General features: G+C 31.8%; 1 protein-coding gene across 1 annotated transcript; it reads left to right on the top strand.

Moving 5' to 3' along the window:
• The first annotated feature begins 275 nt into the window (after positions 1 to 275).
• LOC148600265 (chitin synthase chs-2-like) lies at positions 276 to 18284 on the top strand. The gene is given in 15 exon segments (XM_088557672.1): positions 276 to 384; positions 1801 to 2245; positions 2749 to 3683; positions 3996 to 4095; positions 4271 to 4398; positions 5048 to 5139; positions 6140 to 6248; positions 9574 to 9727; positions 10280 to 10487; positions 11781 to 11981; positions 12326 to 12723; positions 14279 to 14443; positions 15007 to 15215; positions 15547 to 15647; positions 16157 to 18284. Coding segments are annotated over 15 exon segments (4080 nt in total). The 5' UTR covers positions 276 to 370; the 3' UTR covers positions 16978 to 18284.
• The last annotated feature ends 370 nt before the right edge of the window (positions 18285 to 18654 follow it).

The following is an 18654-nucleotide window of genomic DNA, read 5'->3' as shown; positions in this document are numbered from 1 at the left end:
AGAAAAAAAAATAAGTAATGAATAGTTTGATATGGTTTTATTTGTACTGTACTTTATTAGTACTGTATGATTAAATATCCACTGAATACACAATGCATGCATGCATGTTCCTTAGTGCTATCGTTATTTAAAAATATTCTGAATACATTTTGTACAGTAAAAGCGGTGTTTATCATTAAATCATTGCAAAGCAATACAAAAAGATAGATACATTGCATATCTTAGCTATTCAATTCAACGGAAATTATATAACGTCACATAGATTTATTATCTTGCGATTGCTAAAACAAATATTAGCGATGTCGTTATAGAAGTAACTCATTAAAGTGTTCAATACAGTGCTTTTAAAGTACTGAACGATTAAAGCATCATGTCGGATACAGGGTAAGTCTGATCTGAGAAAATTATTTTAATTTCTTCCAATCATACCTACTTTAGTACTTGTGATGATATTGCAAAAATCAATATTCTAAGTCTAAGTAGGCCATGATTTTGATTTGTAGACATATACAATTGAGACAATTAGAAACTGCATAATGGTGCATGCAATGTTTGAAGATAAGTGACGTTTGTTTTTATTGGTATTCAAATTGTTATTAACAAAAAAGACTTATGATGTTTATAATTTGGGTAATTGAATGACTTATCACAAATGTAATACCGTTCATTCTACATGTGTTCTACGAAGATTCTGTTTCATCTTTAAACTTAATAAGAAATAGGTTGAATTTTTTGGAGTTTTATTTCTAATATATTGCTTCTACCCCAAAAATCTTGAGATAAAATACAGTACAGATACTATGAAGTCAGTCTCATATCTTGACCTACACTTAGAGATCGGAGAAAAATGAAAATTCATAACAAAACTGGACATCAACTGTGATGACTTGTCATTACGTTTTGTCAAATTCTCTTTAACCTATTGCAAAATATCTTAGATACCTCGATCGACGGGCGTTTATGAAGAAAAGAAGCCATGGATGCTATTTTCTTTTGCTTCTTTGTGTGTTTGATTTCGGTTATTTTTCGTTCTGTGCTGAGTGTGTCTGCTCTATCTTGGCTTCCTTAATTTCTTTTTAATGACATTTCCCTGGCGCAAAGCTATTATCAAAACACAATTAAAAAAACTAGCTATCAATGAAATATTTTTGTTCCGAATATAAAAACATAATGAAGTAAAACAAGACGAACACACTTTATATCAAATGTAACAAGCAAACATTAAACCACTCTTGAAATCATTTTTTAAAAGTGATATTACCTGTGTTCGGAAACAAAAAGTTATCTAAAAGATATGTATATCAGATTGATAGTGAAGGTCATTGTATTTCGATCAAGACACAAATGGAAGGTAACATTAGTTATGAAATGTAAAAATGTCATACTGTGGATTGTTGCAAGTTTTTATCTCTAATGATAATTTTATTATTTGTTCTAAAGACAAACATGTCAGCATCAATTAGATCAAATGTCTTGAACATCAGTACGATAGGCCTTGTAAATTGCATTTATGATATTTATGAATTCCGACAAAACATGTCATAAAACAAAGTTACCAATCAATGGGTAAGCAATCAATCAAGTGGTGAAATCTACGTGAATTGAGCCTTTATGTTATTTCTATGTGAAATCGTCATATGAATTTTATATAATGTGTATTCCAATTGTAAAGTGTTGTAAAGTTTGCTTTAATTTTCGATGAAGTTCGATTCACGTGGACTACTTGAACACTTTTTGCCTGGGTTTATTAATTAAATTTGGCAATACTACATTAAGCAAAACACTGTTTTCTTAATGAAGAACTAGTAATGATGTTGATACAGAGATGGAAAAAGAGGTACTGAAAGAATCTATTTTGCCACCAGCTGAAAAGGTTTTAAAAATATTCTTTGCGCTATTCTTGTTTATCATTGTGCTTGGAAGTGGTTGGTTGGCCAGAGTGTCATTCCATATATTGATTTGGCATATCCAACCACCAAAAGAGTCCGATAATTCCAACAACCACCTTGGTGGGTTACTGGTTAATAACTGCTCAACATGTGTACCGGTCAACGTTATGCTGTCAGACAACTCTACAGGATGGACAACATGTCCTAGTGACATTGAAACTTCGTCAATAGATATAACGTGGGTATGGGCAACCTTTTTCGTGATAATTGCGCCTTACGTTCTCACGTTTTTATCAACTTTGTTCCGAGTGATATTCAAATCGAACACTAAATTGAAGTGCAAAGTCCTTCTATCGGTAAGTTATTTGTACAAGGAAAACAAGGAGGTATGAATGAGTAATCAAGGGAACCAAGAGTCTAGCGGAAATCAAAAGAATGCAATCCAGGTACAAAGACTAAACATGGAAAACAGTCACACACAAATAAAGAACCACAATAATATACGTACAAAGCAACAAATGTAAATGAGCAATACGTCGTGTTGAATATCGGGGAAGCAAACTGATAAAACTTATTATAAGTTATTGTTAACAAAAGAGGTGTTCCATTTTCCAGAAAGTAAATCAACTTTTTATTTTTAAGTTCTGATTTTGTTTTTATTGCAAAACAATGAATTATCTCTCTTAACATTTAAAGGCATCATTCAGCCATAAGAAATTTATCCATGCGTTTTTTTCAAACTTCCACCACTAAACACCACTAAATGAGTAAAACATTTTTTAACATTTCTTTGCATTGGAAGATATTTATCAATCGTATAATCTCCGTGTTTCTTTTTCATTAATTTGTTTTCTTGTAGGTGATTGTTATTGAAACCCTTCATACAGTTGGACTTTTATTGCTGACTTTTGTTGTCTTACCGACAATGGACCCTGTATCTGCTTCTGTAGCTTATATGGCAGTTCTCGGTTCACCACCTATTTTTGACTTGATAGACAAGGCTCTGAATAACGATGAGACCATTTCATTGTCTTGTAACGGAGCTTCATTGTTTTCAATAATTTGTCCGGCCGTTGGATTTTTACTTCAATTTCTTGGTATGGTTCTAGTTGCAATAACACTGAATGGTTTGAATGCTTTAGTGTTTCTTATTGGTGCCGTTTTGATATCAATTAAATACTGGGAAAATTATGTTTCAATCAAAAGCGGTGGAATTTTATTTTTCAGTGAGCTTAAACGTGATCTTCAAAAAGGTCGAACTAAAGTCACATGTCTGGCGAGTTTATGGAAGATATTGATTACTTTCATAGGGGTGATTTTTACATTTTCGATCAGATCCTCCGATAATGTTGAGGGTCTGTTTGCTCTTTTCAACGACGGTACGTCTTTAATTTCTTCTTTCAATGAAAACATATTTCTTGGAAGGAATGAACTTTGCAATCATTTAACACCTTTTCTACTGGCCGTTTGTAACATTTTATGCAGTTACCTATGCTACAAGGCTTCTAAAAGTGTTTGTGTTATTTTTTGTCAACGTTTTGGATTTGGTTTACCAATGTTAGTCCTCCCTTTTTCTATAACAGGAACACTACTTGGTCTCATGTACTATCCGTCTCTCTTAAAGTTTAAGTCATGCGACCTCATGTTTCATGATTGGTGTATAAAAGATGGTAGCTATATTGTTGAAAAAAACAGGATTTTTTTTGGTTCATTCTTTGCTTTCTTTGTATCAGTCTTCTTAATAACGAGACATGTTTGGAGATCCAATGGGTATAGACACAGCGAAACAGCGAGGTGAGCATTTTTATAAGCTTAGAATTACGGCAAAAGACTTAATCACACATAAGCAAAAAAAAAAAAAAAATCACTGCAACTATAGAAATAAGATCGAAAGCCTTGATGATAAACTGATTCAAAAATTAATAGGAATCTAAATATATATCAAATGTCTAGAACTTAACTGTTAACTTAAACGTAAATGGAAAGAAGGGTTTCAATTTAAAGTAGGATGTAACTCTTCGAATAAGTGGAGAATAATGATCAAGGAAAATTCATAAGCAAAAATAATCGTTAAGAAATGTATTAAGACACTTTCTATGGTTTCAGGATTTTTGTTAGCCCATTTTACTGTGGAGTCTTCTTGGATCTGTCCCTTCTACAAAATAGAAGACGTTTTGATAGATCTTATGACATGTCAAATACTGAGGTAAATAATATGACTTCTTAAAGCGTTTTCTTGCATTTTTCATGAAATGGAAATTGAATTCATATGTTTTAGTATTCGTTTTATTTCAAAGAAATCCCATGCAATCATGTGAGAAATAACGTGTTTAATTCAATATAGCCTTTAGTAATAACTACAAGTCTACATTGCGTTATAGACATCCGAAGCGAACAATCATGACAGAAATCAGACGAGTGAAAGGAAACAGTTGACTATATACGCGTGTGCTACTATGTGGCATGAAACTGCTAATGAGATGACACAACTTCTAAAATCTTTATTCAGGTAAGAAGACAGAATGATTGTAATTGATCATTAAGGTTCCATCAAAGTCAAAATCAAGGATATTAGTTGTCAATGATATTTTATTCATGATATTAAGATTGCAATTATTATGTCCTGAAATACTTTTGCATGTGTCCTTCCTTAATTAGCATGTTACTACAACATTTACAAACAACACAAGTTTAAGCATCAAAATTTTGAATAATATTTTTATATAAACAGATTTTTATTGGAACATATTCTCAACTCAAAATATCAAGTCCAGTGCACCAGTGCAAGCTATCATACAAAGAGGCTGGGTACAAAGTTTCAGGGCTTTTTTAAATGCATTATTAAAATTAAGAATGAAAGCATTTCAATAAGGAACGTCTTAGATATTGACTTTTGCTGTCCTTATCTGAATCATCTTTGATTTATCAAAGAATAGCACTGTATATTGCAGGATTTTCATAAATTTTAAAAAAAGATGAACTTGAAATAAATTAAATATGTAAACTTCAGTCCGATATTTGTCCCATTTATGTTTTGATTCAAAACCAAAAACATATGATGAAGATCGAGATCAAAATATATCATTTCATTAAAGATGACAAAACAACGATTGTGTATATTTCATTGGTTGGTTAAATTACATCTCTGTAAATTTAAGATTAGATATGCAGCAGTACAAAAACACACTGAAAGCTGAATATGCCAAATCTGAGGATGAAAAACAAGATATTGACACATTTAATTTTGAAGGTAATTTAAAAAAAAATGCTTGTATTAAAATTATGCGCATGGTAATATACATCTGGTTTATAAATGCGTGTTGTATAACTTTTTAATTAAACACAAAAAAATCAAGCAGATTTATTAAATGAATTACAGCGCTTAGTTTCTCTATTAAAGTAAAACTGATATAAACTTTGAACTACATTCTGCGTCATATATCTCATTAAACATTTGAGCTCCTTTCCTTACAAACTGTGATAAAGCGCTACCTAAATAAGGATAATTATTTACATAGCCTTTTTGGATCTCGACCCATTTACTACTGTTGTTACGGCAAAAGTCGAAACTGTAAGTGTGACCTTCACAAAAACTTCAGTAACAGATATCTACAAACAAGCATTTTGGAATCACAGAAATAATAAAAATAAAGATTTGACTTTTGTAAATCAGTTTGTTATCAAAGTGAAGACAATTTCAGTAACACAAACTTTGTAACATTTAACTTTTTTTGTAAATAATTATGCTGTAGAATGGCCAAATCTGTTTTTCTAAACGTGATAGAGGTGATAATAAATAAAGAACATCAGAGATTGTAAATATTAAAAAAAAATATACATGGAAATATATGTTTAAACGGCTTTTATATTTTCATGACCTCAATGCTTTAGCTAAATTGAAATATGTTGAACCTATAATACTTGAAAATATAACAATTGCCAGTTGAAAAGAAATATTGTTTCAATTATTTCATTGTACGTGAACTACATAATTTCTATTTAACATTTCCTGCCATAGAATTGATTGGGGAAAATTGTTTTTATAGTCTCTGTAAAAAGTGATGCAAACGTTATGAAATTGACAGAAATTCAGAAATTATATTTAAATTTAACTTTAGAATTTCTCGAAAATGTATTTCGTCTAAAACATTATCAAAAGATTTAAAAGAATGGCCACAATGATATATTAATAGTTAGATTTAGATTTGTACAAGTCAGCATGTATTGTTTACTTGTAATGTATTTTTAAGCACATGTTTTCTTCGACGACGCGTTTGAACCAATAAGACCCGGTGAAAATTATCCAGCAGTGAATGCCTACGTCAATACCTTCATTCATGCTGTCAAAAAGGCCGGCAGGTACTAATTCATTAAAAGCATGTACATGCAATGTTCGTATCATCAAGACAGTGTAAGCAATATGTAGATATTTACCCATCATAGCAGTAATAAAATATATCCGTTCAAGCTCTTTTATTACAAACGATTGTGATCTACCGTCTATGTACTGGATTCCTAAAATCCATTAGAAACTCTATATTCAAGATTATTATTTGAATACAATAGCATTAAAACATATAATTTTTCAACTCTTTATACGTCTATTTCTCGTACTCAGTTAAAGTCGTGAATCATAATACATCGTTCTTGCACCTCCTAAAACGTGTAACATTTCCATTTTAGCGTGCTTCGTGTGCTTCGTTTGCATAACTCGTGGGATCATGTAAAGTGCAGCCTGTAAATTCGTGTGCGTGTGCCTTTCCTGTGCGCATTTCGTGCTTCGTTCTTCGTGTATCGTGCAACGGTTCTGTATTCTGATTGGATGATAAATAAAGCTCTTGTGGTAGATCAATTTTACGGAATACCGTTGTGCTTTTGTCAAAAAACAGTGTTCCCTTTACATTGACAATAAAACCGGGAATCAATACATGTAGGAACTATTTGGTTTCAAACAATTAGACATTATATGTACATATAATGAATAATGCCAACATAAGGACCTCCCTAACTGTAATGCTTTTTTGTTTGTCGTTTGAGAATAAACATTGAGTATATTTTACCTTAATTTTATGAAATTTCAATATGTTTGCATTCCAAGTTCAGTGAAAATGTTTTTACAATATACTATGTATAATACAAATGGACCTTTTTCATATCAACAATGCAATGTTTCAATTTTATACAAATAAGATGGTATTGAATCAGTTAAAATAACTATTCAAAATAAAGTATATTTACCAATACTTTATGAAATTTGGTATTTTTACTCTCCCTGACCAAAGAAAATTTGTTCCCAATGATCCATATACAGCAAATATGGACATTATTTACATGAAAATTAATTTCATTTCATATTCAGAGCAATTAGATGGTATCGCATAAGTCAACAAATACTTGTTTTATCTACAAATTGAATATAATTTACCGCAATTTTATAAACTTTCGATATTTTCGTACTCCCAGACCAGTGAAACTGTTTTCATAATGTGCCATGTATAATGAAAATGAACCTGTTTCATGTCAACAATGAAATATCTTTTTGTTAGACCAATAAGATGGTATCACATTGTTTAAAATGGTTGATTTATTTCAAAATAGAATTCTTTTCACCAATACGTTATGACATTTTGGTATTTTTATTCTCCTTGAACAAGGAAAATGTGTTCCAAATGATCCATTCACAACAAAAACGGATTTTTGTCATGTAAAAATTATTTTCTTTCCATATTCAAAGCAATTACACGGTATGGCATAAATCATAAAAAAATTGAGTATATTTTACCCCAATTTTATAAAGTGTTAATATTTTCTTACTCCCAGACCAATGAGAATGTTTTCGCAATGTGCCATATATTATAAAATGAACATTTTTCATATTAACAATATTATCTCTTTTAGACAAATAAGATGGTTTCGCATTAGCTAAAATAGCTTAATTACGTCTCAATAGAGTATTTGTTCAATACTTTCTGAAATTGTGATATTTCCATTCTCCTGGAACTAGGAAAATATGTTCACAATGATCCAAATTCTACAAATATGGACACTTTTTACGTAAACATAGTTTTGTTTATTTCATGTTCAAAGCAATATGAGTGTATGGTAAAAAACTTTATCAACTAATTTGTTTTAGAATTTTATTTCAATTTTATGAAATTTCAACATTTCAATACCGCCAGACCAATGACAATGTTTTCAAAATGTACGATGTATTACGAAAATGAACGTGATTTTATCTCAAACTTATACAGACATTTAAAAATTGTATATATCGAAGGTGTTTATTAAGCATAATACATATTAATGAAAAATCACGTGTAAGATGTTAGCAATCAACAAAATACGGCGAATAGACGTACCCTGTATACCATAATCTGTTATTAGTCTCTTTTTGCAAGTTTACCAATAACTGAGATAAATACTTCCGGCAGTCACGATCATTCGTGTATCATGCTTCGTGCAACGTGTTTCGTGTGGCTTTCGTGTATCGTGCGCTTTGTGTGCGTGGGATTGGGAACGTTACACGTTTCGGGAGGTGTACGTAGCACTTGGTATAGATTCCTCATAAATTGTAGAAAAAATCGATTCATATTCATCTTCCAAATACACCGAGGAAGATGTTCTCAAATTACTGGTATTTTTTGTCAACAACATATTTGTTGAGTGCGGTGAGCGCATTTTCAACAAACGTTCCAATAGGAGCATATTGTGCTCCGCTTCTTGCTGAAGTTTCCCTTCATTCTTATAAGGCTGACTGCATAATTGATCGTATTCAAAGGTAGGAACATTGTTTAGCCAGATCCTTTGATCTCGGTTTCCGATATATAGATGACGTAATATCGTTAGACAATCCTAGTTTTGAGGATTTTATACATCGCATCTACCACAAAGAATTTGAGATAAAGAATATTGCGTTCACCGTGAAGTCAGCCTCAAATCTTGACTAAGACATCGAGGGAAAAGAAAACAAATGATCAAACTATACAACAAAGGCGATGCTTGACATTCCGTATTGTCAACTTTCCTTTAATCTGTGAAAACGTCCCTTTAGGACCTGCGCATGGCGATTTCATAACGCAATTCATTCGTTTTTCTGAGCTTGCTGTAACTATGCAGACTTTTTGTACCGCACCATAATTTAACAATAAAGCGTATAGAACAGGATAATGTTGCTACAAGACTGGTCATCGCTACCTATGTTGTATGATCGTCATCATGAAATGTTACAGTGTATCAATCTGCACTATGAAAACCTATTTGTTCAACATGTCATAGTTTTCCTTTACTAAGTCTTCTACCTCGTGGTTATAGAAACATAAACATAGTACGCTTTTTTTTTTTGGGGGGGGGTGTTCTTTTATGTTCTTTGTTGTGTAAGTCTCTTTTTCCTGTCTGTTTTTTGCCTGTTGTGTTCTATTGATTTTCGCTAAAATATTGGTTTCCTCGATTACCCTGTCTTATGTGCATTTATGTGTAACACCTCTCAAACATTTTTGAATGCATCGCAAGCGTGAAAACACTTTGATTTAATGCTACAATTACACAGCCTGTTGTACGTCATTATAAAATGTTTACTTCAACATTTGAAATCGCCTTCTTATATTTTAATTAAAAAAATTAAAACATAGGACACCAAAAATGACTGATACCAATTAATTAAATTGGTTATTGTATTTTAATCTAGTCTTGTTCATAACAAACGAATGATTGTCAACGAAAAAGAGAAAGTGAGAACCCCATATGGTGCAAGGATTACTTGGGAGTTTCCAGGAGGAAATATCCTTACTCTTCACATGAAGGACAAAGATAAAATACGTCATAAAAAGCGATGGAGTCAGGTAAACGTTTGTCCCTTGTACAATGATACATCCATACTTTTTGTATGCTTGTTTAATCAGTAAACTAGTCACTTCATATAGGAAAGATACATATGCATGTCGGATCAAAACTTAATTGTGATATCTTTATTACAATGCAGGGTAAATACAGAATTACTTAACTGAATAAATCTAGACAACAGTCAAAAGGAATAGTCACAAGAAAAGTCCGTAGAACAAATGGCCGTATCAATGTAAAAATCACCGTAACGATCTTGACTATAAATAGGCGGTCTAAACCAGGTTTGACAACTCTCTAAACCCCCTTCTTAAGGAGATTGACATGATTATATCGCTAACATCAAATCAAGTCATAATTTGGAATGCATTATTTAGTAATTTTATGTTATAATTCATGAAAAAGATCATTAATTCGTTTTTTTTTCAATGCAAAATTTATGTTTTGAATCCCATTATTGATTTTTATGGGGAATCACATGAAAGAAAAGAAAAGAAATATGCATTCCACGCAATTTCTTAAAATTTAGTAAGAAATTATTATTACAATTCAAGGTGATGTACATGTATTACATTTTAAAATGGAAACTGATTAAACAAGTTGGGCAAGCAAGTGTTCAAGATGCAGCGGAAAACACATACCTACTGGCATTAGATGGAGACGTTGACTTTCAACCTGCAGCTGTGCTAAGTCTAATGAGACGAATGAAGAAGTCAAACATTGTTGGAGCGGCATGTGGCAGAATTCATCCGATCGGCTCTGGTAAGCTTAAATCGTTGTCGTATATAAGTATTTTGTTTAAAAAGGTTTTATCAATTTGACTACCCCCCCCCCCCATAAAAAAAATGCTTACCCCCATTTTAATTATGATTAAATAAATCAAAACATGAAGATAGCAATATAAAAAAACACAAAAATCAAATACATGCAGTAATTACACAAACAAAAAAGGGGAACGGCGTGTGCTTCGGAGCAGTAGAGAATGTTCATCTCTGATAGCTTTACTCGTCACATTGCAGGACAGTAAAATCCGTTTAGCTTAATGTTCGGGGATTGTAATTCCAGTAAAATTTGAAATGCAACTGACATGGTTAAAGAAATATTGTTTCATCCTTCAGACAGACACCTCATATCGGTCAAATAAACTATAAAAATATCGTAAAATTAATTGATGATTACAAGTATTTAAAAGCCCGTCCTAGAAACTAATTGTACAATATCCTAGGTCTACTGTAACGTCAAAAAACAAAACACATCCTAAACACTAACGGATCAAGTGTGAAATACATACTTTGAAGGCTGGTGTTCTTGATTTATTGCCACAAAAAGATAAGTTTACATACAAACTGAAATTCAAAATCACATATATTTGGCATTCTATTTCAATTTCCAGCCCCCATGTATCGTCTTTGTATAGGGTAAAGCGGCCTTTTGCAGAGCAGAAGAATAAATATCAGTTGTATCGTTTACTGTACGTTAAATTTGGTTGTTCGAGTTCAAGAATACATCATACACATTTAAAGAATGACTGTTTTATTGTTTCGGTCTAATTAATTGAGTATTCACACTATATAACCTGCACAGCAGATTCTTTTCAAGTGTGCACCACGGGCATTTAGGTTATTTCAAATAGACCGAAGATATATAAAAAAATTATTCCGTGTAATTTTATTTTAGTATAAAACTTAACAAAAGAATCATTAAAAACGGTTGATGAACGAGCTTCTTTAGCTTTTCTTGTACCACAATATATAAGTTTAACTGACAGAAATGATTGGTACAAATATCTGTACACAAATTTTTGTTTTTAATTTCTGTTTGTTCTTTGCATATCGAACCAATGGTTTGCTTGTATTGTCATTGCAGTTTTATTGTAATTTTAACGAGAAAGTGTATATTTATCTTTAAAAAGCCAGGGTTGTCTAAAAAAGTTTGCATTTTCCCATATATGATTATCCCATTCTAAGATAAAATGTGAGCGTGATAAATTAATATAATAATGTTGAAGTTATATTCATAAAAAAACATTTATGGTATATAAATACAAACGTATAGGTCCAATGGTGTGGTATCAAAATTTTGAGTACGCCGTTAGTCATTGGCTACAAAAAGCAACCGAACATGTGATTGGCTGCGTAATGTGTAGTCCTGGATGCTTTAGTTTGTTTCGTGGTTCGGCAATACTTAATCATAAGGTATTGGAAACATATACAACAGTTGCCGAGGAAGCACAGCAATTTGTACAGTACGACCAAGGTAATATATTTAAGTATAGATTTTGTACATACACTTAAAAATAAAATTTTAAAATAATTATGTAAGAGGCAAAAACAAACACTATGTGATAAATTGGACAGGAATCAATTCAATATTTTTACCTGGTAAATACATTTCAAAAAAGGGAGTTAAATGATAGGTTTTGGTAGACTAAATAACAATGGAAAATATGAAATATTTGCATCATTGTGTGCTTCTATAGAGTTGTCCACTATTACCTTTCTATTTTTAACCTTTTGCTGCTGTTTCAATAAACTGAGTATCAAAATGAGTATAATTTAAACATATTTAGGGTTGAATAATGTTGTTTTTGTTTTTCTTAGGCGAAGATAGATGGCTATGTACGCTTTTACTGAAGCAGGGATGGAAAGTGGAATACTGTGCAGAATCAGATGCCTATACGTTCGCTCCAGAAGGGTTTTATGAATTCTTCAATCAGAGGCGAAGATGGACACCGTCAACAATGGCAAATATATTCGATCTCATCATTGATTGGAGAAGAGTTACAAAAATCAACGAGAATATTTCTTTTCCTTATATAGCATATCAGGTTCTACTGTTTGTGTCCACTCTTGTTACCCCTGGAACAATATTCATGCTGTTGCTCGGTGCCATCATAGTTGGGTTTGCAAACATCCCTGCATGGTTGGCATTTTTTCTTAACATAGTTCCAGTGGGTATATTTCTTCTAATGAGTTTGTATACTTCGACCAAAAGACAGGTTAGTGCATCTGTAACTCGTTGAATATGTAATAATATGCAAGCATTATTGCAATCAGTGTTTATTATTGGAAGTAGGTGTAGAAATTACTAGCACTAAAAAGACCTATTTTGTCACTTTACCCTCCAAAGAAGACACAGTTGAAAAACGTGTATCCGTTTTATCCTATTTCAATTATTCGACAAAAGACGATGATCTTTCGTCCATGTATTAGACTTCAAACTTTAACAATAATCCATATAAACGGAGCTTCATATATCTGCAAAATGTATTCCCAAGCCTTTTTCGATACTCTCAATGTATCTTTTTCCTACTCCTGAAATTGCATTGATGAAAATTCCTGAAAAAAAAGAAGAAAATTCGATAGCTCATTCGGAACCCCCTCGTGCTTGATCATCAATTGAATAGCATAAAGAACAATGATTTTTTTATTTTTTTATTACGTAGAAAAATTAAATATTTGCGAAGGCAAAATCATGCAGACGTTTGCTAGTTTATTTTCTATTTTGTTCTTGAAAGATGTACATTTTGTAATTGTATATATTTACAAGTTATATTGATAAATTAAAGTTATAGAGGAAATGTTACTTACGCAAATGCCTCTGTTATCGAAAATACAATTCCAAATCTCAGTTAAAATTCCGACTTAAAAGCACTTTATATTGCTCTTGCGCTGAAATAATTTCCAGCAATAAATATGCAGTACGTGGTAAATATTTTCCATACTTTAAACAAAACAATTCCAACGCATACTCTAAATATACCGAAAATGTTGCAAAATATATTTTCCAGAGTGGGGATGGTGATTTTCAACAGGCTATCGGAATTAAAATAGGAACAATCAGTGCTCCTCTACTAGCGAGTCAATTTATTTACTTTAGTGAATTCGAAGCTGTTATCAAAGTTTATAATAAACAAAAGAAGTGAATACACCGACGAATATCATTTGATCTCAGTTTCCGGAATATAGGTTACGTGTTGTTTTTAAACAATACAAGGATCCGGGATCGGTGGAAATCAAACCTCTTTGCTGAAACTATACGCCAAAAATGATGATTTGATATTCAAAATCATCATTTTTTCTTATATCTGTGGCAGCATTCTTTTAGCACCTGTGTATGGAGTGTTCGTATCATAATTCATACAGCCTGAACTATGCATACGTTTTATTCATTGTAAGAATAGTAGCATTGGGCTACTGGAAAAAAGGTTATATTGCTACAAAATTCAAGTCATCACAATTGAAGTTTTATGGGCGTCTTCATCAACTTGAGTATCGTTACATGTATGATGTCTACATCCTTACCATGAGAATCGGTTTGTTCCCCATGTCGTAGTTATCCTTTTGTACATTTGTACTTTTTATTCATTATGTCATAGTTCTTTAAAAAAACAATTACTGTTTTCTATGAATAATTTTGCGTAATTTTCAGTGTTAAGGAATCTAGAATATCAATAATTTATTTTCGTATTCACAAATTCCCATATAAGCTATGCCTTATTGATACAATTAACAACATTCGTTACGCATTAGTAAGCGCTCTATTTAATTTAGCTTCAGTATGCAGCCGTGTTGTCTTCGGTTTACGTCATCGTGATGATGGTTGTAATAATTGGAATAATCCGGAATGCCGTGGTAGAAGGCCTTTGTTCCATGACAACAATGCTCCTCATCTTCGTTTCTGGTGTTTTTGTAATTACAGCTTGACTACATCCTAAGGTAGAAACAGTACAAAATTAACAGATAACCGGCTTATGAATTAATGGCAGTTCAAAAATCCATAAAAAAACGCTTTTTTTCCCTCAAAATAATGTGTTTTTGTTATTGTTTGTTTGTTTTTTAATTTTGATATACCCAAACTAAGAATAGAAATTGAAAGAAAACTTCTTCTATTTTTGTTATCGTAAGAACACGCCTGCATTATGAAACCAGCAGTAAATACTTTTTTTTTTCATCAAATATATGGAAAAATACAATTGGTATCATCTTACATTACGAGAATGGATATGGTTTAAAGAGACAAAAACCCTACCGCGATGACATGTTAGCTCAAGACCACCTATGGGTCTTCAATGAACGACGAAGAAACACTCACCCCACAGGGCAGGCTGCATTTGGTTCCAATATAATATTATACACAAGAACCTTGAAATAGTTGATCCTTTATACACCAGCAACATCAAAGTAAACAAAAATTGAAAACTAAACACACACACAGTGGCCAGGAATTCCTGTATATCAATACTTATATTGTTTTCATATTATTTTACATTCAATTAAAGGAAATCCTATGCATGACGCCTGGACTTTTGTACTTCCTTGCTATCCCAGCCATGTCTATGTTAATGTTTCTATACTCCATTGGTAATCTTCATGTTGTTTCCTGGGGAACAAGGGAGACAAAACAACAACCATTAGATTCAGACATTAAGCGGTTTAAACCTAAAAAGGAAGAAACTGGATATTTCTGCACGATAGGGAACTTTCTAGGGTGTGGTTAAATTAGTGTGTAAATCAATGCATTTCAGTTGACAGTTGATGTTATTCCTTTTTACAGTGCGATATCACCACACAATTTTAAACAAACAGGTTCAAATGAAAAAGAAGTTTGAGGTGAATCGGCATACCCATATGTTCAAGTCAACATCAAATCCATAATTAAAATACACAAATAATAATACTCCTTTATTACCTATGATCTTAAAAAAGTTTTACCGTAGAAAACAAACTAACACATTTAGCACAGTCAAACTAGGCTACACAAGGTTTTTAATTCTCTTGTCTCCAAGAACATCTTTTTCATTTAATTTCCATACATGCAGTTGCATATTTTGTCCCACAAATACGTACAGTAAGGAAGATTTTCTCTACAACAATATGATGAACCAAGTACAGTGTGTCGGACAAACGGAATATCATACAGGTAAGAATGCATTTTTTTATATTAGTGTTTTTTTTTTTTTATTTCGTTTGCTTTTTTTCTCTTTGTACCTGGATTACATTGTTTTGATTACTGCTATATCCTTGGTTCTCTTGGTTACTCTTTAATATATGTTTTTTTACATATACCATCCCCTGCTATATGTATTTTGGTCGTAAACATTTTTTCGAAAGACATTCAATACTTGTACCTTTCTTTTGTAATATCAGACTATTTACAAATAAATTACTTCAAAACTATTGTAAGAAAGTGTTTTTCACATCCAAATCTGCATCCAGTGGTTACTCATATGACATGGTAGGTCGACGAAAAAGCGGCACTATATTTGCAATTCTGGCTTTTGCAAATTTCAAGTGTGTTGTGTTGTGTATTTTAACAGCGAAAGTCACCATTCCCTCACCTTTGTTATTTAAATTTCGTTATAGAAAATAAAATTCAAACCAAAGACTGTATGTAATGCTTTTTCTAATACGTTATTTTTATTTGGTCAGATAATTGCACAAGTGAAGTCGATAATTATCACGATGAAAGGAATCAGATAGAAACAATGGAACGTGGAAACCAGTTGACTATTGATCACACTTGGAAATCTATACAAAGGAAAGAGAAAAAATTTTGGAAAGAACTAATTAAAAATCATCTTAAACCACTACAAAAAGATAAAAATAAGGAAGAAAAAATACAAGAAGATCTAATTTGTCTTCGCAACCGAGTTTCCATGTTTGTTTACCTTCTTAATGCTGCTTTAGTTACGGCTATGTTTAGCCTTACTCAAACAGATGAATTTGCTGAAGCACTTAAATTTCAATTAACGTGTCTTGATAGACGGGTCTTTATAACACCAATCGCAGTTTTGTTCTCCGTGGTTTTTGGTCTTCTTCGTTTTATACAGTTTATTGGCATGTTGTACCATAGGTTCTCCACGCTCATTCATATATCAGCAAGTACGACTATCTTTGAGAGCGAAAAAATCCGCGATTCGAAAAGAAAATCCAAAATATTAGATATTTTGACGTCACCTGAAAGTCCAGATGAACTTGCACAAAGATTCAATATCGAGTCGGACAAAACTCGAGCAGACCTCGACAGAAATAGAACAGTCATGGAAAAATACAAAGACCAATATTGCAGCATTCAACAAGTGGTTGATATAAATAAGACCAAACTAAAATTTTTGAGAAATACCCTAACGGAATGGCGAAACAAAGCTTTACATCACAATGCCAATGATTGGGGCAACATCATTGAAGGCTCACGGCGCCTCAATAACAGAGTAGAACCATTTCCAACGACATCCACAGGTGTGATGTAAACCCCCCTTTCTATTTTGATATTCTTTTCTTAGCTTAGGTTGGTTTTGTGTGATACAAATAAATAAACGTATCCCTATTCAATAAAAAGCACTATTTCATAAAGATGTAGTGTGATTAATAATGATTACATGGCACATGATTAATAATGATTAGATGGCACATGATTAATAATGATAAGATGGCACATGATTAATAATGATTTTTGTGGTAGTTGACCCTTGTATTCAAAGCATTCGTTGATTAATTTGTTTTGACTTTTATTTTTACTATTGTGTTATAAAAGGTGTTTTCATTGAAAAATAAGTTTTGCTATATTTGAACTCCATCGTATTGCAATATATTATTAGAATTGTTTTGTATTGAACTTAATTAATTATTGTTCGTTTAGATTGTTGAAATATTTTCAAAACATAAATATAAGCTATGCTAAGCTACGACTTAGTTCAAGAATCAATATGTATATAAATATGTAAACAAACTTGGTCAAAGCTTTAGCTCATGTGTAATTTTTATTTTTATATTTTATATTTAAATAATTGAAATAAGATGTTAACGGCCTTTGACAAATTTTAATTTTGAAATTAGAAATCAATCATCGAATAAAAATCATCGAAATAGGATTGGTATGTTTTTGTGGAAATTAAACGTGAACAAATCTGAAACATAATAAGCAGCTGAATATTATTATGTTTAGAATCTTTTGAAAATTGTAATGTTTTGTTTTTAGAATATCTAACAACCGCCTATCCAGTGGTCACTTATTGAATTACTCATTATTCTGTAAACAGTTATGAATAATGCACAAACGGATATTCTGTTTATCCTTCAAATAAACATATATTGTAAATTATTTGAATTTCTGTCATTGAGGCTAATGTACAGTTATTCAGGAATGACAATCAACAATTGACAGTAAAAAGTAAAACAGAACCACTTTTTTAAGACGACGCCAATAATACTTCGACAAGCCTTTAGCCAATATTAAAACCCATACAAAAATGACTTTGGCATAATGTTGTATTGAATCTTATGTGTGTTTGTGCCCAAGAGTACGCTATAGCAATATATATTCTTGCTGAAAAAGTTTAAAACGCCTCGTGACCTTTATTTTTCAACATCATTGAATTCTTTATATACTAGCTTTAACCATGCCTCCTTGTACAACGTCCCCTTTTTAAAAGTAAACAAAACAACTTTTGTAGCAATGGTGGTAGAAACCTTAAAAATTAAGAAACCAATTACAAAATTGTATTAACTTGCAAACAATAATGTGTTTTGTTTATGTTATTTTGAAGTGGATAATAAAATATAGAAATAACTTTTGTTTCAAGTTTAAAAAATTCAAGCATGAAGATGAAGGAGGAACAACAATTCCATATAACTTGTATAGTATTCAGTAGTAATATTAGTTCAAGCTCTGCAGATCGACTTTTTATCATTATCAAAATCAAACATTTCCATTTTGTAAAACAACTTTTAAAAATAAGTCCTTACATTATCATTCCGCTCTTCACAACTGGAATAGATGAGATGATACCGCTACCATTTGTTCTAGTCTTAAGCAACGAATAAACATGATTATAGAAATCAAAATGGAACAGTATTTCGCTCAGGGAACTAAAGGTAACAGGCAATGACCTAAAACTTCGAATGAACAGCAACGTTATTAAATACCT

Source organism: Perna viridis, chromosome 13, assembly GCF_037379345.1.
Source record: "Perna viridis isolate PV_CMFRI_1.1 ecotype Kerala chromosome 13, ASM3737934v1, whole genome shotgun sequence".
In the NCBI taxonomy this organism is placed as follows: Eukaryota; Metazoa; Mollusca; class Bivalvia; order Mytilida; family Mytilidae; genus Perna; species Perna viridis.
Note: the sequence above shows the minus strand (reverse complement) of the source record. Positions and strands in the feature narration are given on the sequence as shown.